The 26984-nt window shown below is 53.5% G+C and overlaps 1 protein-coding gene across 1 annotated transcript in view; it reads left to right on the forward strand.

Moving 5' to 3' along the window:
- The first annotated feature begins 387 nt into the window (after positions 1–387).
- Positions 388–26984, forward strand: part of GRIP2 (glutamate receptor interacting protein 2) — a 93433-nt gene continuing 66836 nt past the window's right edge. The window contains exons 1-16 of the mRNA XM_033865493.2: positions 388–441; positions 7931–8011; positions 8281–8416; positions 9212–9357; positions 10048–10134; positions 10676–10751; positions 11950–12095; positions 12947–13094; positions 13202–13371; positions 15494–15619; positions 15947–16096; positions 18711–18897; positions 19407–19552; positions 20290–20370; positions 21929–21995; positions 22094–22239. Coding sequence (XP_033721384.2) covers positions 402–441; positions 7931–8011; positions 8281–8416; positions 9212–9357; positions 10048–10134; positions 10676–10751; positions 11950–12095; positions 12947–13094; positions 13202–13371; positions 15494–15619; positions 15947–16096; positions 18711–18897; positions 19407–19552; positions 20290–20370; positions 21929–21995; positions 22094–22239 — 1933 coding nt within the window. The 5' untranslated portion in view covers positions 388–401. The remainder of the gene's footprint in view (positions 442–7930; positions 8012–8280; positions 8417–9211; positions 9358–10047; positions 10135–10675; positions 10752–11949; positions 12096–12946; positions 13095–13201; positions 13372–15493; positions 15620–15946; positions 16097–18710; positions 18898–19406; positions 19553–20289; positions 20371–21928; positions 21996–22093; positions 22240–26984) is intronic.

The following is a 26984-nucleotide window of genomic DNA, read 5'->3' on the forward strand; positions in this document are numbered from 1 at the left end:
GACTCTGTTGGAATCTGCTACTTAAAAAAAAGAAAAAAAAAAAGTTTGGAAGGCCCTGTTCCTCTTTTCCAGGTAGAAAAACTGAGTCTGGGCTGGGAGGCAATCGTTTACCAAAGACCCAGGGCGAGTCAGGGGCAGAGCTGGCCTCAGGGGTCTGTCTGCCTGGGGACCCTGGGGGAGGCCTGCCATCTTCAAAGACCCCTGCCCAGACTCAGGCTGGAGGGGGGGGTGTTGAACCCCATCCAAGGATCAGCCGTGACAAGGGCCGTGTCCCCTTTAAGCAGAGAGCCGCCCGCTGCAGTGGGTGGACTCTTGCCCAGCCAGTGGGAGCTCTGAGCTCCCCTCCCATAGCCCCTCCCTGGCTCCCAAGGGAGTCAGTGGCACCGGGGAGACGAGCAGACATGCTGTGTGGGCTCAGCCGGGAGACCCCTGGAGAGGCGGGTGAGTAACGGGGACCAGTAGGCAGAGTGGCGGGGCCGAACCCTCTGATCCCTCTGGAACTGCCACCCAGAGAGGGGCCTGGGATGGCAAAGTCTGGGACAGCCACTCCCAGACCCAGAGCTTGGAGGGAGGGCAGGCATGGGACACCTGGCCGGTGGGCAGGGGAAAGGGCTGTCTGTCTGACCGTGGCTGCGGGACTGAGTCCGCTGGGCTGTCCTGCATGGCACGGCCGGAGGGCAGCGCTCCTGCCTCAGGCGTGCCCCAGGGAGACGCATCCTGCCCCTGCGTGAGCTTTGGGCGCCGGCTCCCTGGTCAGGGTGCTTTGGGGGGAGCTTCTACATGGGCTCATGGCAAGAGGCAGAGGCCCCGGCGTGGTGCTGTCTGGTCGGTGAGCCTCAGGCTCTAGGAATGCAGAGGGGACAGGTGTTGCTCAGCTGCCACATTCCTGGGTGGGCCCGGGGCTGGGACCCTGGGAGGGGCTCTGGGGCTGGCTAGGTCACCCTTCACTCCATGTCCTGGCCGTCCTGTCAATGCCTTCCCATAGTCGATGTACTCCTGGTGTTACGTCCTTGCAGCAGCTCCAAGGGTAGGGACTGTGGTCCCAGTGGACAGACAGATGGGGAAGCTGAGGCTCGGAGGGGCCAGTGGCTGACCAAGGCCCATAGTGGCTGAGCCGGGATTGGCCCCCTGATGACTTTCATAGCAGAGCTCCCCCAACCATGCTTCCGAGGGCCCGTGAACTTAGGCTCCCACCTCCCTGCCTGTCGCAGAGGGCAGAGACAGGGTTACCCCTAGGTCCCCAGATCATAATAATGTGGTTAATAATAGTAGCTTACAGCTGTTGAGACCTTACTCCGTGCCAGGCTCTGTTCGGAGCTCTCTCTGTGCATTTTCTCATTTAATCCTCACACCACTGTGTATTCAGCACTGTTATTCTCCCCATTTTACAGTTGGGGAAACTGAGGCACAGAGGTGTTAAGTGACTTGTCCAAGGCTAAAGCTAGAAGTAGCACAGCTGGGATTCGACCCCATGCGGTCTGCCCCTGCCCCCTCCTGGCGACTCCACTGCCCTCCTGGCTTGGGCACATCTGTCCTCTCAACATCAGGCCCAGGAAGTGGGGTCACCTGGTCCTGCAGTGGTCAGAGCCACAAGGGCAGCAGTGCCCTGGAGACCTCATCTGGGGCACCGCCAAGGAGGTGTCTTCCTCTTCCTCATGGAGCTGCCCCCTCTACCCAGGCTCAGGCCTCAGCATCGCCTGCCTAGACCTTAGCCCCAGTCTCCTCCCTGGCTTCCTGGCCCTCATCCCCCACTGCACCCCACCCCCTCCATGCTGCTGTAGGAGGGAGTTTGCTAAAACTCAGGTTTGATCACAGCTTCTTATCCTGGCATTCAAGGCCCCTCATGATCTCCCTGGCTTTTTCTCTCTCTGATGACTTCCTTGACCCCCACCCTCACCCCTGCAGCCCCCACCCTAGTCTCCTCCCCAGGTCACAGAGCTTCATGATCACACGTGTCTCACTTGGTGTCAACACTGAGGCTTTTTTAAAGAAAAGTCTAAAGAGGGAGCTTCAGGCACAGTGGGATCCAGGTGCTCAGTTAACATGATTAGGACTCCAGGTCTCTGCTTCTTTTTAGGTGAGCTTTATTTCCACACAGACTCCTCTCCTTGAGGCTCCCAGAGGGCCCCTAGTACCTTAGAGCTTATGGTCAGACAGCTTGATCCTCCTCAAGGAAAGAGAACCTGTTTCCAATAGTTTCAGCAAACATCCCCAACAGGTGGCCACTCCCTGCACCCTCCACATTTCACAGAGCAGGCTGAGACCCTGAGCAGTCAGGCCACATGCAGTGCTCCTCAGGGAGAGCCAGGCTGGGGTTTGGGGCCAGTGGGACACAGTGCCCAGGGCCCTTTCTCCTCCCCGATGGACTCTGCCAGCACGAGTCCTTTCTCAGGCCCATGCCCTGGCCATGCTGTCTTGGTCCTGGGAGGCTTGTTCACCCCACTAACCCTGAGCCCCTGCAGGAAGGGATGTGACTGGGCCTGGGGCACACAGTAGGCTTGAAAGCAGATTCGGGCAGGAAACTCCCATGCCCCACAGTGTCCACCCTCCTCTGACTCCTGGCCACCAAGTGGTCTTTGTTCCCAGCTCCTGGGAAGGCTCAGACAGGGTGTGTGTGTGTCGGGGTGGGTGGGAGGGTACTTCTGCCATGGCCTGAGCTGCCCACTCCTCTGGGGGGCCCTCACCAGAACCACCTGGATCTTCTGTCAGGCCTGACCTCCTCAGGGCCATGGCTGTGGGAAAAACCCCAGTTCCCAGACCACGGAGGCCAAGGCCTCCAGACCCAGGGAGGCCTGGGTTTGCATCCTATCTCTGCCTCTTCCTGATTCTACGACCTTAAACAACTCATTCCACCTCTTTGATCCCCATTCTCCTAATCTGTAAGTGGGAATTGAATTTCACATGATTTACCGAGAATTTACTGTGTGCCAGACTCTCTATGCCAAAAACAGCAGTGAACAGACAGGCAAAAAACCAGCCCCCCAGGGCTGACATCATAGTGGGAAGGGGCAGATAGGAAATGAGATCACTAAGTTAAAAGGAAAAAAAAGTGAGGTCTGCTAGGTAAGGAAGGCGATGGGAAGTGCTGGAGGTGTTGGGAGTGTAGGTGTAAGTTCAAACAGGCCGCTTGGGAAAGATGAGAAGGTGAAGATTCCACAGGTTCCTGAAGGAGGTGAGGAAGGGGGTTTTGTGGGTGTCTGGAAAGGAGCATTCTTGGCAGAGGGAACAGCCAGTTCAAAGGCCCTGAGGTGAGCCTGAGTCTGGTGTGTGGAATGGCGAGGAGACCAGCGCACCGGAGTGGAGGCAGCCCAGGAGAGAGCATTAGGAGGTGAGGTCAGGGAGGCCCGGGGACTGTCAGTTGTGGGGAGAACGTTTGCTTTTATTCTCCGCTGGGTGGACTGAGTCCTCACTGCTCCGCTGGTGACCCAGTTTTGTGGGTTTGAGAGGGACGTGGGAGAGCACAGACCCAGAAGGCCACGGCCCCTCTGGAGCCTGCATCCCTGCCCCACATGACGTTGGGGCCATCGTGGTCCCATGGAGGGGGGTGTCAGCCCAAGCGTGGGCTCAGGGCCCAGTGCCACGGGCCCCGCACACCTTGTGGAAGAGGGATTGCAGGGCTGGCAACCTCTCTGGTCGTGTCCAGCCTGTGGGTGCCCGAGCGCTAACGTGGGCCTCCTGGGTGCCGGTGCTGCCTCCCTGGGCGCCCCTCTTTTGGGGTCTTTTGCCCTTGTGTTTGGAGGGAGAGAGCAGAGCTGAGGATTAAGGATGTGGTCTGCTGGGGGCCAGACAGACCAATTCCAGTCTGTCTTCTGCAGCTCCCCAGCTGAGTGGCCTGTCTGGGCTTCAGTCTCCTTGTCTGTAAAATGGGATTGTTAGTGAGCTCGCAGAAGAGTTAAACATGTCAGTGCCGGTCAACATGTCAGTCCTCAGTCACCCCAGGACTGTCATGGGGTGAGGGGAGAAGGCAGGAGGGGGCCCATGGCTCTGCCGCTTAGGAGCTGTGTGACCCCAGGCAGTTCCCTTAACCACCTCTCTGTGCCTCAGTTTCCTCATCTATAATGTGGGGATGATCGTGACACCCACCACATAAGATTATCATGAGGATAAAGTGGTAATAATTTAAAATTTCTTAGAATATGGCCTGGGTTCAAATCCTGACCCTGCCCCTTACAATGGGAAGTCGCCTAACCTGCCCGTGCCTCAGCTCCACCATCTGTGAAATGGAAATAACGATCATCCCACCTCAGAAGTTGATGGGGATACGTGAGGCAAAGCTTGCGAAGCACCTAGCACAGCACCTGGCACTTGATCAGGAGGAGTTGATACCATTACCAATGGGAAAATCTTTCTAACGAAGTGAGTAAAAGGGCCGGAGAGAGAACTTCCATGTGTCCTGGCTCTGTGTACCACATAACCTCGCTGATGCCTCCCACCAACCCACGAGGTGGGCACTGGCTCCTCCACTGTGCCGAGACTCAGAGAGGAGAAGCAACTTGTCCCAGATCCCTTAGCCAGTCGGCAGCAGATTTAGGATCCAAAGCCCATCCTACCCTTTCCATCGAGCCAGCGATGCCTTCGGAGGTGGGGCCGACCCATCCAGGATTGGCCGATCACTTGTCGGAGTGCAATCAGCAATGGGCCGCTGTGTGCAGTTGTGGTTGGACCCAGGGGCGACTGGGGGCCCCCTTCTCCTCAGTGGCACTTGGGCCGGCTGGCCCTGATGCTGGCTTTCTGTCAAGCGGTTATTTTCTCTTCAGCCCAAGTTGAGCCTCCGGGCATTGGTTTTCCCAGTGGCCCCTCTCTGATGGTGAACGCTCCCTCCTGGAGTCCCGCAGAGCCAGGCATCAGTCACGCCCCCATCGACAGCCCTCCCCAGCCCCCGCTTCCCAAGGCCCTGTCCTGCTTAGGCGGGACCCTGACAAAGGCAGCCTGGCCAAGGGCTGACTTCCTTGTTCCCTTTCTCAGAGCTCAGTGGCTCCCTGGGGCTCCAGAGAAACGGAGGTAATGAAGGCAAATTAGCAATGCTTTCAGGAGAAATAAAATAAAAAAGAAACCCATCCACCCGGGCTGCAGCTTGGGGGCCGGGGACCAGGTGTGCGGTCTGTGCTCAGCACGGTGTCTCTCCCTCCTGCTCCCCCGACTTGCCCAGCCTGAGTCGGCCGGATGGTCTGGCATTGCTGCGAAATGAATTTCCCTCTGAAGCGAGTTCTTACAGGACAGATTGACTGAAGGAAAAAGCTCATAATTGCCCATTGCTGGAAGGAGGAGACAGGAAAAACACTCGGATAAAAATATCTCTGTTTTTTGTGCACTTTTCCAGCTGAAAATTGGTGGGAAAGATGTTTTTGAAAAGCCTTCATCTATAAGCATATAATTACCAGGTCCCAGAACAAAAAATAGAGAGAGAGCGGGAGAGAGCAGGCATGTTCTCCGAGGGAGGAGGACTGGGGTCCGAACCCTCCTGGGGTTTTCTATAAATAAAATAATTCCCTCAAATTCTCATGCCTGGGCTGGTTGGAGCCAGCGATAGTTGGAGACACCCCCGTTTTACAGATAAAGAAATAGAGACTCAAGTCACACGGTTAACTAGCAATTCTGTCCTTGCCTTGGTTCTTGGTTTGAATGCTGCCTGTTTCCCCCGACCTGAGGATGTTTGTGAGAGTGGGGCACTGTCCCCTCCGAACAAGCATCAGCAGACATTGTAGCATTCCTTATGGGTGCCTTTCTGAATGTGGCAGGGGTCTTAGATATCCAGAAGCCCCGTATCTGGCCATCAGCTATCCTGAGTGGCCTCCACCGCCGAGAGAGGTCATCAAGGCCACACCCTAAAATGCACGTGCGTTCTCTACAGAAGAGTCTCTCAAGTCCTCACTTATTGCCCACTGACTCTGCGCACAGTTGTATGAGTCTTGGTTTGCATCATCACACAGTCAGGCCTGTCTGACAGCTGAGCCCAAAGGCAGCAGACCCCCACATCTCAGCTGTGCCAAGTGTGCCATCGCAGCCCAGTTTGGCACCGTGTCATTCACTGGATCAAAATGTGAATATTGGGATGAGGAAAGGGCAGAGAGGTAGTGTTGAAGACACACCACAGAGACACCGCAGGAAATGGGCGTTCTGCTTCAGCAGCCAACATCCCGCACCCTCTGCTTCAGAATCAGCGTTAACCCACCGCTGTTCCGCTCCATTCTTTGGGATTCTACGGCTCTGAATTTGGCAAACTTGATTCTCTGCTTTCTTGTCCATAGGAGATAATCTTCCCCCTCCCCCACCTCCAGACTCCTAAACTTGGAGCCAGCAAGCTTATCTCTGGTCTTCCCAGGACAGCCCGGGGAGAGAAGGATTTTCCAGTGGCAGAGTCTAATTTGCATGGGATAAGACAGATTTTAATTCCAGAATTGCCCACATGAAATACCAGAGATGTTCACTGTCACACAGTTGATAGAACCCAGTCTTTTTAATTTTATTAGCTCAGAAACGTCTTGTTGAATCTAAATTAAGTGCAAATTAGGGAACCGTAATAGGAGGCTTTATACTTAATGGGGTGTTGCCTGAATCCGTGGCTGTGGATGTGAACACAGGGCCTAGGGGTGGGGGAGGTGAGCAAAGCTGCTGGGGGCCAATTCCCGGGGCCCTGGAAATGATTCGTTATTTCCCACCTTCTGGCAAAGCTAAGGGAACCTATCCCTGGTCCGGAGAAGCCATTTCTCAATGGTTAGAGCTGCAGGTGGTGAAGGTTCTCAGGCTTCCTTGGACCCAGGTTGAGCTACAGCCTTGACCCCAAGCTGAACCTGACCCTGACCCAGCCTGAGCCCCACCCCTGACTCTAAAGCAGTGATTCTCAGTGAGGGGCAGGGCGGGGTTGGGGGCGACAGTGTGGGTTGTCTAGAGTCATTTTTGGTGTGGTGACTGGGGTGGGATGCTACTGTCATCTAGTGGTTAGAGGGCAGGGATGCTGCTAAACATCGTACAGCAATCCAGCAAAAAAGAAATGTCAATAGTGCTGAGGTTGAGAAACGTGCTGTAGATTGTAGATTTCTGGTTCTGACTGAGCCCGGACTTTGGCCGGGCTGTGGCCTGATCTTGACCCAGGTTGACACCACCTCTGGCTGAACGCTAATCTGAGCCCCTCCCCACCTCGTGAAAAGGATGTGGCTGGGATGGGATAAGAGGCTTCTGCCCCCAACTGGGGCTGATTTCCTCCCTAGCCCCCTCTCTCCCCCTCCTCTGAAGAGTGAGGAGGGGGACAGTCCTGTGAGAGGCCTTGCTGTGGCCAGGGGGCTGGGGAGGGAGTGGCCTGCCCACAGCTGGTGAATGGGCGTGGGGGCAGAGCAGGGAGGGGGGCGGGGTGTAGGCTTGGGTGAGGCCTGAGACAGCAGCAGAAGCCTGGGGGGGTGTACAGTGCCTGGAGGGGCAGGGGTGGCCCGCTTGACGGTTTGCCAGTTGACCTTACCCATCTCAGTCCAGGGCTGAGAAGAGACTTGTAGAAGGAATGTGACAAAAAGAACCTGGTCAAGGGAGCCTGGAGCATGGGGCAGGGTGGGCAGAGGTGCCTGGGGTCTGGTCCTGGCTATTAGCAGAGGCTCTCGTGGCCAAGGGTTGTGTGACCGTGGGCACAAGTTGTCCCTCTCTGAGCCTCAGCTTCTTTCTGTATATGTGGAATGATAGTTGTGGAGATGGTTAATCACTGGACCGTCGTGCAGAGCCCAGTCTGGTGGGTGCTCCAAAGAGCGTTACTCAAGAGCACAGACAGAGTTGCCCTTGCGGGGAGAAGCCATGAGGCTCCCCCAGCGGAGACTCAGGTGGAGCTGGTGGCAGGAAGGAACCCCTCTAACAGGCCACATCCACGAAGCAGAAGATTCCCAAGGCAGGAGCGCTTTGCCTGATGGAAATGACAGCGGAACTCAGGGCCTTTCTTTCTCTCCTGCAGACGATGGGCCTTACTCCAAAGGAGGCAAGGACGCAGGAGGGGCTGATGTGGCTCTGGCGTGCCGCAGGCAGAGCATTCCAGGTAACCAGCCTCCTCTCCTTCCCCTTCTCTGTCCTGGAGCACAGAGAGCTCCAGGTGGGGGTCAGACAGCATTGTCTCTGCAGCTAAATCACTTTGTGACCTTAGACTAGTCACTTAACCTCTCTGATCCTCCTTTGTAAGGAGGATTTCACCCAGTGTCATGCAGCCAAGGGTACTGAGGGGACTTACCAAGTATTGGCCTCACTTGTCCTGGAGCTGGGGGCCTAGAATTGCCCCACGCTGCCCACTCACCCCCTATCTGTCAGCAGAGGAGTTCCGAGGGGTCACCATGGTGGAGCTGACGAAGAAGGAAGGCAGCACGCTGGGCCTGACCATCTCGGGTGGCACCGACAAGGATGGGAAGCCCAGGGTCTCCAACCTGAGGCCTGGGGGGCTTGCAGCCAGGTGAGAAGTGGGCTCAGTGGGGGCAGCAGGAAGGGGGCCAGGCGGCAGTGGAGGAGGGTACTAGGGCTTTCCGCAGAGCAATCAGACAGCTGTTTCCTGGAGCACCTAAGAGCTTGGTGTCTGTGGAGGGAAGGCCCCCAGTGGAGGCTGGGATTCTAGGCCCTGGCTGCTTCTTTCCCTTTGCACCAGAGCTGACTCAGCTCGGCCACAGCATCCCATGCTCGCCGCTCTTGGGCCCTCCAGGCCTTTGCATCCTGTTCATCCCCCCACACTGCCTCTGGGAAGCCCGCAGCACCCCAGGCTGAGGCAGGCGATCGGCTCTGCTGGCACAGCCCTGTGTGCCACTTCTGCACACACTGCCTGCACCTATTATTTTACCTCCGGGGTCCCTTGGACCATGAGTTCCATGAAACCTAGGAGTTAGCCTCTCTATCACTGCCCCTCTGGGCCCAGGAAGAGCATTAAGGAATAGCAAAGGGGGTGATGATCTGGCCACTCTGTGGGCTGTCTGGGGCCGGTTAGAGCTATGACTATGAGGGTGACACCTCAGCAGGAGGGAAAGCGGGCAGACCAGCATCAGGGGAAAAGCTGGCCTGGGTGTCGGGCAGGTCTAGGTTAGAATCCCCACTCTCCTAACTCACTCGCTGTCTGACCCTGGATATGTCTGACCTCTCTGAGCCTCAGCTTGCCCATCTGTAAAATGGGGATCCAGAGACCATAAGGATTCAGTGGGAGGGGGGACATGAAATGCCAGCACCTGTCACCACGCGTGTGCTCTGGCCTCCTTTCTCCCAGGAGTGACCTGCTGAATGTGGGCGACTACATTCGGTCAGTAAACGGGATCCACTTGACCAGGCTCCGCCACGATGAGATCATCACTCTGCTCAAGAATGTGGGAGAGCGTGTGGTGCTGGAGGTGGAGTATGAGCTGCCCCCGCCCGGTGGGTGCCCTTGGACCGGGAACTTTCTCCACTGCCTTGGTCATGGGTGGACAAAGCTGCCTCCTTGCCAGCACCTGGGTGGTGGGTGGGCATCATGCCAGCTGGGGTGGACTGGTCCTGGGGACTGGCCACAAACACCCATGCTGCACCTGGGGCCTTGCCTACAGCTGCAGTACGCTGTCACCAGGAGGTGGTAGGGACCTGCTTATAACCCCTTGTCATCCTGCATATTTAGTTTCCAGATGCTTCTCCTTTAGGAGGGAAGGTTTTAGGAATGTCACTGAATAAATTGTTCCCCGCCCTCCCATGCTGCACTGAGTACAGTGGCCTAGGGTTTAGCTTAGCTCTGAATTTTCAAAATTGGTCTGAAGTCTTGAAATTTGAGTAACTGTCTGGAATTCAGCTCTGGCCTAAGACTGTGAGCCATGGACTCAAGCCTGAGTTCTACTGTTATCTCTGTGGGAGCATGGGCTGGCCCTTTCCCCTCTCTAAGTGGTGGACTGAGTGGGTTTTAGGGAAGAGTGTGCCTCTAAGCTTCACTTGTCCTACCTGTAAAATGGAGCAAGGGGAATTTACCCTTCCTGTAATGTCTTTGACTGGTCACCCAACTCTCCTGGAATGAGCTTTGGGGACATCTGCCAGCTTGGTGATGCAACTGAAGGACTCAAGGAGTCCTCCATTTCTCCCCAGCCCCTGAGAACAACCCAGGGATCGTTTCAAAGACAGTGGATGTCTCCCTCTACAAGGAGGGCAATAGCTTTGGCTTTGTCCTCAGAGGTCAGTGTAAGAGTCACATCTGGGGTCAAGGGACGGGAAGGCTAATGCCAATTCTATGTATGTTCTATTTTGCTCTAATGAATTACATACATGTATAATCTTCCTTCTGACTTTTAAGAACCATTAAAATCAAGTATTAAACGGAAAAATTGGCCAAGCAACAAAGTGGCCAAGCAACCATTAAAATCAAGTATTAAATGGAAAAATTGGCCAAGCAACAAATGATTGGGGGGAGTGAGAGGGAAAAGTTGTAACAGAAAATGAAGTTTGGAGCTGCCTAGCAACGAGGGGAAAAAGGGAAATAGGATGAGGTCACAGGAAAGGAAGCAAGCTGTTTAATAGAGAGAGGACTTTGGTCCTATTCCCTACTTTTTGTCCGAACTCTGGGTGGGATTTGCAGTTGATATCTCATAGGAGGGACTATGAAAAGCAAGCACAGAGTCCTCAAGCAGATTTAATTAAGGAAGCCTGCTTAAGGTCTGGGTTGGGGCCTCCGGGCGCCAGGGAGGGAGTGGATAGATGACTGTCGAATTCTGTCCAGGAGGTGCTCATGAAGACGGGCACAAGTCCCGGCCGCTCGTCCTGACCTACGTGCGGCCCGGCGGCCCTGCCGACAGGTGAGCCTTAGCCGGGATGCAGCTTACAGCCTCACCCTGCACTGCCCTCCCCCAGCTCCCCTAGGAAGAAGGCAGAAGGGACATCATACACATTCTCCAGATGAGCAAACTGAGGTCCAGACAGGGGACACCCCTGCCCAGAGTCGCTCAGCAGATTATTGGTGGAGCCAGCACTAAACCCCAAATGAGAGCTTCCCCCAACCTTTCTTCCCCAAGGTCCTGCTATCTCGAGGCGGTGGGGGGGGGGGGGGGGGCGGGGCGGGGGCGGGATGGGGATGGAGAGTGAGCTTTAGTGTCATATTACCCCTTCCCTGGCCTTCATTTTCCTGTCTGTGGAGTGGGTCCAATAGTGCAGCCCCTAAGAGCTGCTGTGAAGGAAGTGTGGGGCATGGTGACCAGCGTCACTGTGGTTCTCTGTGATGCAGCTTCCCCAGTCCTGGCTGCGCTGCCAGCCTGGCCCTGCCTGAGCCCCGCTCAGAAGCTCAGAAGCACCAGGAGGAGAGAGTGTGGAGTAGGAACACACCCAGCTTCCAACTCCTGACCCCATGACCTCCCAGCGGGAGATTCCTGGCCATTTTAAGAAATGCCTGGAAAGGCCTTGTCAGAAATCTAAACCTGACCTTGGGACGGGTCTGTGATGAGTTATTCATAGAACCTCCCAGAATAGCTTTGGCCACCTGTTTGGGCAGGCATTCCAGAGCTGGGATGTGACCCAAACCAAGGTGAACACCTCATGCCCCTCCCCTGGGGCCCAGTGGAATTCCTTCCCAGGCATGTTTCTCACCAGCCCAGAATCACTGCTGAGAACCAGGGTGGGGACCTGGGCAGGGACCGCTGTGCTGGCAGCTCGAAGCCTCCAGACTGCCCGCCCCTGATGCTGAGTGGCCCGGCAGGGCTGGGACCCTGTCGGGGCCCTGGTGGTGACCTCGAAGGGCATCTCCAGCTCAGACGCTGGAGGGCTGAGCTGGGACTGAATTTATTAAGCGCCTCTGGGAGGGGTCGGAGCTGACCCGACCCCCGTCTTCAGTGCCCGCTTCAGTTATTCAGCTGCTTCCACATAACCTCCCTGGTTCTTTCACCCACATGTGCATTCCTTCCCTCATCCGCTCTGTCCCTTTCTCCTTCTCCCGCACCCTGCCCTCCCTCTGTTCTCTGGCTCGCACTGGGTGAGGCTGACTGACCGGGCCCTTCCCCACAGGGAGGGCTCCTTGAAGGTGGGGGACAGGCTACTCAGCGTTGACGGGATACTGCTGCATGGGGCCAGCCACGCCACTGCTCTGGCCACCCTGCGGCAGTGCAGCCACGAGGCACTCTTCCAGGTGGAGTATGATGTGGCCATTCCAGGTGAGTTGGGGGCCTAAGGGCTAGGGTTGGAGCAGGAAGAGGCCCGGGGATAGAGGGAAGGGGGTAGCAGGTATAGATCCTCACCACTGCAAAGGCTGTGTGACCTTGGCCCAGTCACAGCCTCTCTGAGCCTCTCTGGGTAGTAATACTCTGCCAGGTGTTGTTTGTTGCACTGGGGATCCACCTGAGAACAACACAGATGAGGTCTCCATTCGCATGGGATATTCTGGTGGAGAGAGACGGACAATAGATGGAATAAATCACATATAGAGTGTGTCAGATGATGATAAGTGTGTAAAAAAATCAGGGAGAGAGATGGGAAGGCTGCGTGATGCCCTCTAATCTGCAGCTGTCCAGGTGAGAGAAAGGTGATGGTGGCTGGGCCAGGGGCTGAGCTGGGGGATAGACGGGGTCAGATTCGGGAAGTACAATGAAGGTCCACTGGCCTGGTTTGCTGATGTTTGGACATGGGGGTGGGGGTGAGAGTAGGAGGAGCAGGGTTTTGTTTTCCAGCCACTGGGTGGGTGAATGGGATGCCGTTTTCTGAAAGGGGGAATGCTCGTAGTGAAACCCACAGTTCCGTGTATTCAGTCGGCTCTCGAATATATGCGAGCAAATTAGTATTGTCCAGCAAAGGCCTGGGCTCAGAGCCCCTGAGACCTGAATTCCTACCCCTCATCTGCTTCTGAGTGGCTGTGTGACCTTGGACGAGGTCTTTGCCTCCACGCACCTCAGTTTTCTTGTCTGTAAAGTGGGTGCAGTGATCCCTCCCTGGCAGTGAGGGTTAAGTCGAGATGGAGAAAGGTGCTCAATATTTGCATCTCAAACTCTTCTTTCCTTCCACTTACCAGACACAGTGGCCAACGCTTCAGGGCCCTTGATAGTGGAAATAACCAAGACACCAGGGTCCACCTTGGGGATCTCGCTCACCACCGGCTCCCACCGGAACAATCCAGTCATCACCATCGACCGCATCAAGCCGGCCAGTGTGGTGGACAGGTGGGCACCCACTGAGAGCTGCCACGGCGTGGGGGCTGCAGGGGGAGAGCTGCCCAGAGCTCTGTCCGGCTGGACCAGCCTCCCCCTTTGCTCCCTGACCTGGCCAGGAGTGGGGCCCTGCATGCCGGAGACCGCATCCTGTCCATCGATGGCACCAGCACTGAACACTGCTCGCTGCTTGAAGCCACCAAGCTCCTGGCTAGCGTGTCGGAGAAAGTGCGGCTGGAGATCCTACCTGCGCCCCAGAGTCGGCGGCCCCTGAAGCCCTCAGAGGCAGGTGGGTCCCCTTGGCAGACCTCAGAGCTCAAACCTGAAGGCTAATGGACCAAAGCCTTGGGCAGGCTAAAATTTACTGGAACAAATGTCCATTCCCACAGGGAAGCTCGAACTGTCAAGTGCAGCAGCTAAGGGTGGGGAGGTGGGGCGGATAAACAACTTGGGTGTTTGATTTGACAGCTTGCTGGCATGGTTGGCCCAAAAGCTAGTTCCATCACTGGTTATATTAATAGAAGTATAAAGGCTAGAACAAGGGAGGGGACAGTCTTCTGTGCCCTGTGCTACTCAGAGTTTGGACCCTGGACTCAGCTCAGGGCCCTCGGCAGGTCCAGAGGAGGCAGCCAAGCAGTCACGGAGGGCCTAGAGCCACCCCTGTGAGGGGTCGGGGCTCCCAGCTTGGACCAGGGACCTAGGCGCTGGGCAGTTCTAAGAGCAGAGGGAGCAGATGGTCTGGGGTCCCAGAGGGCAGAGCGGGGGCCTGGGGCAGGCTGGAGGGTGGTCAGAGGAAGGCAGCCTCCTGCTCAGGGCAGGCAAGTGCTTCCAGCAGCCTAACCCTTGGGTTTCGAGTTCACATCCCAGCTTCGTCCCTAACAGCTGGACAGGTGCTTTGCCTCTCTGAGCCTCAGCTGCCTCATCTGTAAGTAGGCGTCAAGACCCCGAGTGCACAGGCTTGGTCAAGGGGGTCAGGCTGTGAATTCCAGCCCTTGGGGCACAGTGGGGGAGGGGGGCGAGGATGGAGTCTGCCTGCCCCACCCTTTGCAACCCCAATCTTCCAGAAGAGAAAAATTCTGCAGATCAGATGTGTGAGGACCGGCATCTCTGGTCTCTGCCAGGGTCGGTCAGGACCCCGACAAGCCACAGCAGGGGCTGATGGAGGAGGCTTTGGGGCTTGAAGTCCCGTCCTCTGTTCCCCTACCCCCTGCTGTGGTGCCTGGGCTTCCCACGGGTCATGTGGGTTCACCCACATGACAAGTCTACAAGGTTGGTACAGAGGTGCTGAGGCGCCCAGTAGGGCAGGTCCTTCCAAGAGCACACAGCTGCTGACAGTGCCCCTGGCTCTCACTGAATAAGCCTCTGCTAAGCACCCAGCACTGCTGTAAGCACATCATACGTGCTAACTCATTCTGATCCTCCCAGCTTCCCTAGGGATTTGTCCCATTTTACAGATGTGACAATGAGGCACAGGGGGGCTAAGTGACTTATCCCAGTCCCACAGCTGGTCAGTGATGGAGCCAGGATTGGACCCGGCTGCTAGCCCCAGAGGTGGCCCAGCCCCCGGGTGGGGTTGGAGTCACCAAACAGGGAGGCAGAGTCAGTGGGCTGAGATCACCGGGAGACCTCACCCATCCCTCCAAGAACATGTTGCACCAGGCTGGACATCCCCCCACAAGTCCTGCAGCAGAAGGGCCTGCAGCAGAAGTCCTGCACCAGTACAGGGCCTGGGGCAGTGGGTAGGAGGGGGATGCTGGGGATGTGAGGGGGGCAGGATCTGGTAGAGGGTCTGCGGGGTCCCCTGGGAAGCAGATGCTTAGCTGGAGTAAAGAGTTCGCTGGGGTTGATGCCTGTGGAAGGTGGAGGGGAGGAAGCGGGAACAGCCTCAGACTGCGATGCAGGTCCGGGCAGGCCTGGGCCAACCCAACAGGGACCCAGGTGGCCCCCGAGAGCCCAGCGCGGGGCAGAAATGCCAGGCCCTGGTGCCCTGCGTGCCCAGCCCCCGGCCCAGGCTGCAGCACTGCGGCAGACTCCGAAGGTGCTGCAGCTGGTCATCGTCGGCAAACTGCACTCCTTGGAGGGGACCGGTCAGTTCTTGAGCTCCAAAGCCAGTCAGCCTGGTTCACATCCTGCTCCTCCAGCACCTCCCAGCTGTGGGCCTTGATCTGAGCCAGCTTTCCCTCTCCTGTCCCTGCCTCTCGGGCTGAGCCCTGAGCACAGTGCCCGGCACACGGTGGGCATCCAGGACGTGCCGGCAAAATCTCGAATGCCTGGCTTGGCTTGGGAAACTCTGCATCTTCTCTTCTTGCTCTCCTCCCCTCATTGTGCGGGCAGGAGCTCATCCTTCATGGGTGTGGTGATCCAGACCTGCTCAGCCCCCAACGTCTGTCTCTCCTCTTTCTCCGCCACAGTGAAGGTGCAGAGGAGCGAGCAGCCACATCGCTGGGACCCCTGCATGCCCTCCTGCCACAGCCCCCGGCCTGGCCACTGCAGGACACCCACCTGGGCCACCCCTGCCAGCCAGGACCAGAGCCGATGTAAAGTGCCCTCCCCGCTGTCACTCTCCCCTATTCCTAGGGAGGGGCTGGAGCCTGCTTTATAGGGAAGGAAGCCAAGACTCAGAGAAGTCAGGGGTCCTCACAGCATCACCTCACACATTAGTGACGAGATGGGCCCCTGTCTGGAAGCTGGGTTTCAACAGGTCTGTGAAAACCCTGCAAGCTTTGAGGCCCAGAGTGGGAGAGACTGGCTCGCAGAGGTCACACAGCGAGCACGGTGGAGGGGGGAAGGCATCCCTGTGTCTCCCTGAGGCAGGGTGAAGGGCTCTGCTGGGGCTCATTGTTCTGTGCTCTCATCTCCCCCAGCCTTGTCCTCATCTCCCTTTTCCTCACCGACCATGAACCACACCTTTCCCTGCACCAATCCCAGCACCCTTCCTCGCGGATCCCAGCCCATGAGCCCCCGGACCACAATGGGACGGAGGAGGCAGCGAAGAAGAGAACACAAGAGCTCATGTAAGCCATGGTCTCTTCCCTCCCCTCTGGGCTGCCTCTGTGCCTGAGAGAGAGATTTGCCAAAGGGTATGGGGTATTTGGGGCAGGGCTGGGGGTGGGTGGGGGGCATCAAATAGCATGCGTGGTACACCAGGCTGCTGCGGATGGTTGGGCAGGTTGTGCACTGCACAAGGGCACACCTGAGGGGTGACAGTTACTTTGTACACTTTGTCTTGTATTTTTATTATGAAAAATTCCCAGCAGGTGGTGGCAAAGTGTCTTGAGGAAAGGATGCCTTTTCAGATTTGCACGAAGGTCTCATAGTAACTCCATTTCATTTTTCTCTCCTTCAGCCCTCTGATCCATTCCAGGGTGTGGTGTTACTTTGTCTTTACCACCTCTCTGACATTTGTTAATTTTCCCTAAGACAGAGACACACAGGCCTGAAACTAGCCATCCAGAATATAGTAATTTTTAGTTTTATTAGATATATATTTCTACTTAACTTTTGCTTATAAACATTTCTCTTTATTTATGATCACTATATATAGTTCCTTTTGAAATGAAGGTATTTAAGGTTTTTTTTTTTTTTTTTTTTTTTTTTGTGGTACGCGGGCCTCTCACTGTTGCGGCCTCTCCCGTTGCGGAGCACAGGCTCCGGACGCGCAGGCTCAGCAGCCATGGCTCACAGGCCCAGCCGCTCCGCGGCATGTGGGATCTTCCCGGACCGGGGCACAAACCCGTGTCCCCTGCATCGGCAGGCAGACTCTCAACCACTGCGCCACCAGCGAAGCCTGTATTTAAGTATTTTTAAAGATGAATAAATGTAAAGACAAATAGTGATGAATGATAATGCAGGAAACATGTGGAAGTAGCAAAAGTCACAAGAATGCCCAGAATTTTGAAATCTGTCCTGGGAAGAATCTTTCCTTTGTTGATGTTGAAAGTGTTCCCAGCCTCCTTCCATGTGAGTTGGGGAGGCCTCCAGAAAGAACGGAAGGTCAGACTGGGCCATTTAGGATTGAACCAGGTGAGGGAAAAGAGAAATATAAGTCATCTGGCACCTGAAAGGAGCGAAATATGGATATGAGCTTCCTGGCAGCCAAGGTGGAAAGGGAAACAGAATTCAGAGTCAGATGAGAGATACAATACCCCTTTACCAGCACCTTTGTCACCCACTGAAGCAGGGGGTGTGTAGGTGAAAAGATTCAGAAGTGTCGTTCACAGGCAGGAGCTTATGGAGCCTGGGAAGTCTTGGGACCCCTTACCTGTCTCCTTCCTTGATGATAACAATTAATTAGTTAAATAAAATTTTTTGAACACCTCCAATGTTCCAGGTACAATCTTATCATTGAGGTGAAAAAATAATGAAATAATGAAAAAATCAATAGTGAAAAAAATAGTGAATATAAATATAATAACACAATATACCCAACAATAAAGTGTTACATGTATTGTAATGTATATATAATATATAAGAAAATAATATATAAAGACACAACAGTATAATTAATAGAAAGAAATATAATAAGTTTTATTTAATAATTGATATCCTTATCGATATCCTTATCCATATTAATAATACAAATGTATTTTATATATGGAATATAAAATAAAATATATTAAATAACATATCAAATAGTTAAACAGAGTTATCATATGACCCAGAAATTCCACTCTTAAGTAAATGCCCAAGAAAAATGAAAACATATGTCATGTTCACCCAAAAACATATTTACACATGTTTATACAGTGTTATTCATAATACCCAAAAGGTGGAGACAACCCAGATGTCCATCAATGGATGGATTTTAAAAATGTGCTATCATCATACAGTTAGATATTAGCCAGCTTCAAGAAGGAAGGGAGTTTTGATATGTGCTGCATGGATGAATCCTGAAAACATTATGCTAATTGAAAGAAACCAGACACAAAAGACCGTGTATAGTATGATTCCACTGATATGAAATGTCCTGAATAGGCAACTCTAAAGACATTGAAAGTAGATTAGTGGTTGCTTAGGGCTGGAAGAGATGGGAGGATTTGGGTGATTAACTAAAGGCAACAGGGTTTCTTTAAGGGATTGAAAATGTCCCAAAATTGAGTGAGAGGATGGCTGTACAACTTGAACGTACTAAGTATTCAATATACTAAAAACAGAGTGTTGAATTGTACACTCTGTGGGTGTATACTGTGGTAGCCAAATTGTATCTCAATAAAGCTGTTACCAAAAATGGCATAATATATACTATCGTATCTAACAGTAATATAATGTGATATTTGGTATATGATATAATAATAAAACAAATTGAAATATAACATCACACAACATGACATGACATAGTATCACCGACCCTCAGAGCCTCTGTTTTACAACACGGCAGTCCCGAGAGCTGTCTTCCTTAATCCTTGCCACAGCTCTGCCAGGTGGGACTCGTGATCTCATTGCTCAGGTGAGGAAACCAAGGCTTAGAATGGGCCTCGACTTTGCCCTGCCCCGCCCCACCCCGGGCCAGTCAGGCCTCCCGCTCACTCACCTCTCTGACTTCAGGTGTCTGGGCCGAGGGAGGATGGGCTTTGGCAGGAAGGCGTCCCTGGGGCTGTGCCTTGAGCGCCGTGCCTGCCTGCCCCGCAGTGTCGCTGGCCTCCAGCACCGTGGGGCCAGGCGGCCAGATTGTGCACACAGAGACCACCGAGGTCGTGCTCTGCGGAGACCCCCTCAGCGGCTTCGGTCTCCAGCTGCAGGGAGGCATCTTCGCCACCGAGACCCTGTCCTCCCCACCCCTCGTGCGTTTTATTGAGCCTGACAGCCCGGCGGAGAGGTGAGCCTACTGCCCCCAACCCACTGGGCCTACCACTCTCCAATTCGGGGGTGGGGGGCTTACGGGCAGCCAGGGAAACCAAGTCATACACCAAGCCTGGCTGCACAGTTGTATCTCATCAACTATCACGTCAACCCCGTTACCAGCCCCATTTTGTAGATGAGGAATCTGAGGCTCAGAGAAGCTGATTTCACCTGCCTAGGGTCACACAACTCGAGTGACCCAGGACGTGAACCCCTGTGTGACTGAAGTCAGAGTCCTCTATATACATCTCCTAAGGCATGGCATCATCCGCATTGGACAGACAGAGAAACTGAGGCCCAGCAAGGTCACACTTTAGCCAGAGTCCTGTGGTAAATTGCCTGAGGATCTACAGCTGGCACAGGGTGGAGCTGAGCTTTCCACCCCCGCCCGGGAGGCGGGGCCCAGGTTGGGGCCTGGCCCTGCTCCTGCGCAATGTTCCTGTCTCCCAACGGGGCCTCTTCTCTCTGCCGGGCTGTCCGGTTCAGGTGTGGGCTGCTGCAGGTAGGGGACCGCATCCTGGCCATCAATGGCGTTGCCACCGAGGACGGGACGATGGAGGAAGCCAACCAGCTGCTGCGGGACGCGGCTCTGGCCCACAAGGTCGTGCTGGAGGTGGAGTTTGACGTTGCCGGTGAGTGGGTGCCCCGAGCTTCCTGCTCTCCTTCGGGACCCTGTGCTCCCTCCTCTCACTACCCTGCTCCCCCCAACCTCCCGCCCTGCCCTGATCCTTCTCCCCGCATTTGCAGTGTGTCCCCAGCACTAATGGTGGGAGAAAGGCACTCGCCGGGGTGGAAGGAATTGCACATGCCAGTGTGAGGGTTGATGAGGGTTTTTGCAGTGGAACAGGAGCTGGGGGGTGGGGTGGGATGAGGGTTTACGCAGAGAACCCCAAACAACTCGGTTAGAATTCTGGTTCTGTGATTTGAACACTGTGTGACTTTGGACAGGACCCTTCCTCCCCCACCCTTAGTTCCCCCCAGTGTAAAATAGGGAATGGAATCCTCTATCACAAGGGGTGTTGTTCAGACTAGACGAGATAAAGCGTGTGAAAGCACCAGCTGAGGCCCGGCCCATGAGAGGCGTCCAGTAAGTCATTGCTGGATCCGAACGGACTGGGCTGGGCCATGGGGCCCCCGGAGAGGCGGCAGCCGTAAGGTTTGGGTTCTAGTCCTGACTCTGCTCTGACCTGATGGGTGCTTGTCTCCGACAAGTCAGTGCACCATGTCTCAGTTTCCTCATCTGTGGGTGCAAGAAGCAGGATGGGGTTGTTTGGGGTCCCTCCCCACTGGACCAGAATGGATGTGGGGCAGGGACTCCCTGAGGCCCTTCCCTTGAGTCTCACGTGGGTGTGTGTCTGTTTGCACCCAGAGTCCGTCATCCCGAGCAGCGGCACCTTCCACGTGAAGCTGCCCAAGAGGCGTGGCGTGGAGCTGGGCATCACCATCAGCTGTGAGTCCGCTCCCCGCACGCTCTCCGCCTGCCCCGAGAAAACGCCCAGCACCTGGCCGGGCGGGAAGGCTCTGGGTGGGAGGGAGGGCTGTCTGACGTGGCTTCCCTCCACCGCAGTGCCCGGTTGTGTGTCCTTAGGCAAGGCTTCTCAAGGCCTCGGTTTCCCATTCTGCACAATGGGAATCTCCTGGGCTTTTTAGTCTCCGGGGGTAGTGAAGTGGTTTGTAAGGTGCCAGACATACAGGCCAGGTTTAGTTTTCTGTTTGCCTCTGTGTTCCCAGGGCCCAGAAAAGGCCTAGAACACAGTAGGTGCTTAATTCATGTTTGTCAAAGGAATGAAAGTGAGGGACTGCAGAATGGAAAGAGAAAGGTAGAATACATAAGCATGGGAACAGTCAGAGCCCTCCCCAGCCTGCATCTCACTCAGGAAAAGCCGAAGTCCTCTGATTTCATCTCCTGCCATCTCCTCGTCATGCCCCGGAGGGGTAACTGTCCAGAAGGGCTGCTGCCGCAGCTCCTTCCTGCCCTGGACCCTGCAGTCAGTGGTGGTGGGAGTTTAAGCAATCGAGGGGGAGAAGCTTCTTCCAGCCCAGGAACCACTGGGCAGGGCAACCAGGTGCAGTTGCCCAGGTTGTACAGGACACAAGGTGCCCATTCAAGGTACACTTACAGTTTTCTAACATTTTCTCAACAGACTAATTAGAAAGGGCACCTTTGTCTCATTTGCAAAGGTGCTGCATGGGCTAGAAGGACCGCCTTACACCTGGTCACTCATGGAAAAACCCATTAGCCCAAATGGATTCTTTATGCAGGAAAACTCAGCCACCCATTGTCTTAGATCGTGCTCCCTGGGAAACAGCTTTTCACGCTAGGAATTACCTGCAGGGACCTTATTGAGGAGGGCTCTCAGGGTCAACACCTGTGGGCGGAGGAGGCCTCAGGACCAGGCAAAGGGAGGAGCTGTGCTGCGATGTAGTCCCAGTAGAGGGCTCGGCCAATCCCACGGGGAGCTCTTTGCTGGGGAGGCCACGGGAGTTGTCCTGAGCCGAGGCTGGGAGCCTTGCCTTGGTACCACTACGTGAACCAGTCATTGGGTGCAGGCATTTTATTGGGTGAGGCTGCTCCCTCAGCCAAAAGCCATTCCCCAGCGGGATCCTGCTGTGAGCTGTGGCAGCCAGCATTCCCTGCAGCAGGGGAAGGAAGAACTCAATTGTTGAAGTCACCTAGTTCTGGGACCTGGCCCTGTGCCAGGTGCTGGGGACACAGACACCAGCTAGACACAGCCCCTCAGGGAGCTCCGTTTGCTGGGAGATGGGCTGAGCGTGGGAGGTGTTGTCGCACTTTGTCTAGTTAATCTCTGATGTCCCCGTGAACTCTGTGGCCTCATCCCCATTTTACAGAGGGGAAATTGAGGCACAGAGAGAGGAGCTGATTTGCCCACAGTCAGCCAGCCAGGGAGCTGTGGGAGCAGGGCGCGTGGCTCCAAGTCTACGCCCAGCTCCTGGGCCCCCCAAGGCTGAAGTGACCAAAGGTGGGCTTCATGGCTCCTTCCCTCCAGCGGCCAGCAGGAAGCGAGGGGAGCCCCTGGTCATCTCCGACATCAAGAAAGGCAGCGTGGCGCACAGGTAGGGGAGCCCCTGGCAGGGCGGGGGGCTGGCCCACGAGGATGGGCTCGGGGCCTGCGTGTGCCAGGCTCCTTCCTGTCCTCACCCTGCTTCTGCAGGACGGGCACCCTTGAGCCGGGTGACAAGCTGCTGGCCATCGACAACATCCGCCTGGACAACTGCCCCATGGAGGACGCTGTACAAATCCTGCGCCAGTGTGAGGACCTGGTGAAGCTGAAGATCCGCAAGGATGAGGACAACTCCGGTGAGGGCCCTGACCGCTCCACCGCCAGCCCCCGACCCTGCCCGCGCAGACCAGACAGTGCCCAGCTGGCAGTCCGGGGCTCCCTGCGGCCAAGGAGGGAGCGTGGTGGGTGCCACCCAGGGGCTGCTGGTGGAGACCCCTTGAATGAGGATGCAGTGGGGTGGATGGCAGATTCCTCCCTACCCCCGGGTCTGGGCTTCTCCAAGGGCCCTTGCGAGGTTGGCTGGAGTTTGATGGCAGCTTGGATCCAACAAGCCCTGCGCAAAGCCACTGTGGGCAAATGATTGGATGGGATGGTGAATGGGTGGGGGTGGGAGATGTACTGCTCCATGGGTGGCTGTGAGTAAGCCGAGGCTGCAAACTCAGACACATCTGAGACTGCACAGCTGACAGGAGTGAGTGAATTGGGCTGAAGGTAAGAAAAACAATACAGTTTGGGTAGACAGAAGGAAGGGGAGAGAATCTCTTGTTCAGACGGGCAGCTGCTGCCAGCTCCTACCCTGGGAAAGAGGATCACTTGTGGGCAGCTTTCAAATTTTTTTAAGAAAAACTGGAAATCTGGGGTTTTCTTACCGTCGATATTATCATCACCACCATATCCTTGTTATTTTGTGTGGTGTGTGAAATCTTTATTATTAAATGCTGCTTCCACATTTCTGTCCTTTTTAGAATAGCTGTTTGAGTGGAAGGAGACATTTCTGGAAGCAGAAGATGGCCTCAGTTGGTGCTATCTGAAGTCCTGGCATGGGGGAATGGATGTGTTAATGCGGGAGGAATGGGTGAATTAATGACTGATGGAATGTTTGAACTAATGGCTGAGGAAATAGGTGTATTAATGGCATGAAAGAATGGGTGTATTAGTGGCAAAAGGAATTGATGATATAATGGCTGAGGGAAAGGGTGGAGTAAGGGCATGAGGGAATGGCTGAATTAATGGCTGAGAGAATGGGTGAATTAATGGCTGAGGTAATGGGTGAATTAATGGCACAGGGAATAGCTGTATTAATGGATGGAGGAATAGGTGTATGAGTGGCTGAGGGAATGTGTGTATTAGTGGCTGAGAGAGTACATGAATTAGGCTGATGGAAAGGGTGTATTAATGGCATCAGGGAATGGTTGAACTAATGGTAGATAAAATGGGTGCATTAATGGTTGAGGGAATGGGTAAATTAATGGCAGGAGGCAACGGGTGTATTAATGGCTGAGAAAATGGGTGTATTAATGGCTGAGGGAATGGATGAAATAATGGCCGAGAAGAGTGGTGAATTAATGGAGAGGGAATGGGTGAATTAATGGCTTAGGGAATGGGTGTATTAATGGCATGAAGGAATGGGCGAGTTAATGGCTTAGGAAAAGGCTGAATTAATGGCTGAGGGAATCTATATTAGGGCTGAGGGAATGGGTGAATTGAAGGCTGAGGGAAGGGGTGAACTAAAGGTGGAGAGAATAGGTGTTTAAATGGCAGGATGGAATGGGTGTATTAATGGCTGAGGGAATGGGTGAATTAATGGCTGAGGGAATCTTTGGATTAGAGCTGAGGGAAAGGGTGAATTAATGGCATGAGGGAATGGTTGATTACCGGGCTAAGGGAATGAGTAAACTACAGGCTGAGGGAATAGGTGTTTTAATGGCATGATGGAATGGGTATATATATATATATATATATATATTTAAATTTATGTAATTTATTTATTGTTGGCTGCGTTGGGTCTTCGTTGCTGCACGCAGGCTTTCGCTAGTTGAGGTGAGCGGGAGATACTCTTTGTTGCGGTGCGCGGGCTTCTCATTGCGGTGGCTTCTCTTGTTGTGGAGCATGGGCTCTAGGCACATGGGCTTCAGTAGTTGTGGCATACAGGCTCTAGAGCACAGGCTCAGTAGTTGTGGCGCACGGGCTAAGTTGCTCCGCGGCATGTGGGATCTTCCCGGACCAGGGCTCGAACCTGTGTCCCCTGCATTGGCAGGTGGATTCTTAACCACTGCGCCACCAGGGAAGCCCGGAATGGGTATATTATTGGTTGAGGCATTGGGTATATTAATGAGTTCAGGAATGGATGAGCTAATGGCTGAGGGGAGTGGTGAATTAATGGAGACGGAATGGGTGAATTAAAGGCTGCAGGAATCTGTGTATTATGGCTCAGGGAATGGGTAAATGAATGGCATGAGGAAATAGATGAATTAATGGCTTAGGGAATGGGTTACATAATGGTCAAGGCAGTGGCTCCATAATGGCATGAGGGAATGGATGAACTAATGGCTAAGAGAATGGGTTTTTTAGGCATGAGGGAACTGGTGTATTAATGGCAGAGGGAAGAGGTGAATTAATGGCTGAGTGAATGTGTAAAGTAATGACTGAGGGAATGAGTGTATTCATGGCTGAAGGAATAAGTGAGTTAATGACTCAGGGTATGGGTGAATTAATGGCTGAGGGATTGGCTGAATTAATGGTGGAGAGAATGCCTGAATTAATGTCTCAGGGATTGTCTCAATTAATGGCTGAGGAAATGGGTGAATTAATGGATGTGGGAATGTATGTATTAGTGCCTGAGGGAATTGGTGTATCAAAGGCTGAGGGAATGGCTTAAATAATGGCTGAGGATTAGTGGCTAAAGGAAAGTGTGATTGAGTGCCTGAAGGAATGGGTATATTAAGGGATGAGGCAATGGATAAACTAATGGCTCAGGGACCTGTGAACTAATGATTGAGGTAACAGTGAACTAATGGTTGAGCAAATGGGTTTATAAATGAGACAGGGAACGGGTGTATTAATGGCATGAGGGCATGGGTGGACTAATTGCTAAGAGAATGGGTGTATTAGGCATTAGGGAATCGGTGTATTAATGGTTGCCGGAATAGGTGAATTATGGCTGAGGGAATGTGTGAAGTAATGACTAAAGGAATGAGTATATTAGTGGCTGAGGGAATAGGTGAGTTAATGACTTAGAGATGGGTGAATTAATGGCTGAGAGAATGCCTGAATTAATGGCTGAGAGAAAAGGTGAATTAATGGATACGGGAATGGGTGAATTAATGGACGTGGGAATGTGTGTACAGTATTAATAGCTGAGGGAATTGGTGTATCAAAGGCTGAGAGAATGGCTGTATTAATGGCTGAGGGACTAGCTGAAGTAATGGCTGGAGGAATGGGTGCATTAGTGACCTAGGTTATGGGTGTATGAGTGGCTGAGGGAATGGGTGCCGGAGTGTATGATTTAAGTGAAATGGAGAGGGACTTGCCTGACAGTCCAGTGTTTAAGACTTCGCCTTCCAATGCAGGGGGTGCGGGTTTGAAACCTGGTCGGGGAGCTAAGATCCCACATGCCTCGTGGCCAAAAACCAAAACATAAAACAGAAGCAATATTGGAGCAGTTTAAAAAGACCTTAAAAATGGTCATCATCAAAAAAAAATTTTTAAACAAGAAAATAAAAAAATGAAATGGAGAAATGTGTGTATTAATGGCTAAGGGAATGGCTGAATTAATGGCCGAGAGAATGGTTGAATTAGTGCTGAGAGAATGGGTGCATTGAAGGCCTAGTAAATGGGTGTATTAGTGGTTGAGGGAATGAGTGAACTAATGGCAGAGGGAATGTGTGAATTAATGCCTGAAGGACTGGGTGGATTAGTGGATTACAGTATGGGTGAACTAAGGTGGAAAGAATGGGTGAATTAATGGTAGAGGGAATGGGTAAATTAATGGCTGAGGAAATGGATGAATTAACGGCTAGGGATGGGTGAATTAACAGACGGGTATGGGTGAATTAATGGATGGAGGAGTGTGTATTAATGGTTAAGGGAATTGCTGTATCGAGGCTATGGGAATGGCTGAAATAATGGCTGAGGGATTGGCTGTATTAATGACTGACACAGCGGGTAAATTAATACCTGAGAAAATGGGTGCATTAATGGCCGAAGATGTGGGTGTATTTGTGGCTGAGAGAATGGGGGAATGGCTGAAGAAATAGTTTAATTAATGGCCGAGAGAATGTCTCAGGGATTGGCTGAATTAATGGGTGAGAGAATGGGTGCATTATTCGCCTAAATAATGGGTGTATTACTGTTTGAGGGAATGGATGAACTAATTTCTTAAGAAATGGGCGAATGTAGCTTATGGAATGGGTGAACTAATGGCTGATGTAATAGGTGAATTAATGCTTGGAGGAACTAGGTTCATTAGTGGCTTAGAGAATGACTGAACTTGTGGCAGAAAAAAATGGGTGAATTAATGACTTACGGAAATGGTGGGTTAGTGGCTGAGCGGATGGATGAATTAATAGCTGAAGGAAAGTTTGTGTTAGGCCTGAGGGTATGCATTAATTAATGCCAAGAGGAAGTGAGTGTATTAATGGCTGAGGGAATAGATGAACTAATGGCTGAAGGAATGGGTGTGTTAATGGCTTGAAGGAATGGGTATATTGTAGATAAGGGGATAGGTGTATTAATGCCTCAGGGAATGGGTGTATTAAAGGCTCAGGGAATAGGTGAATTAATGGTTGAGGGGATGGGTAAACTAATAGCTGAGAGAATGGATAAACTAATGGCTGAGGTAGTAAGTGAACTAATTCCTAAGTTAACTAGTGAATTAATGGCTGAGGGAATGAATGAATGGATGGCTGCAGGAGGTGTATTAGTGGCTGCAAGAATGGGTGAAACTGGATGAGAATATGGCCGGCTTAATGTTGGAGAGAATGGGTGAATTAATGGTGAGGAATGGGAGATTTAGTGGGTGAAGGATTGGCTGACTTAATGG

This window comes from Tursiops truncatus, chromosome 10, assembly GCF_011762595.2.
Source record: "Tursiops truncatus isolate mTurTru1 chromosome 10, mTurTru1.mat.Y, whole genome shotgun sequence".
Lineage (NCBI taxonomy): Eukaryota > Metazoa > Chordata > Mammalia > Artiodactyla > Delphinidae > Tursiops > Tursiops truncatus.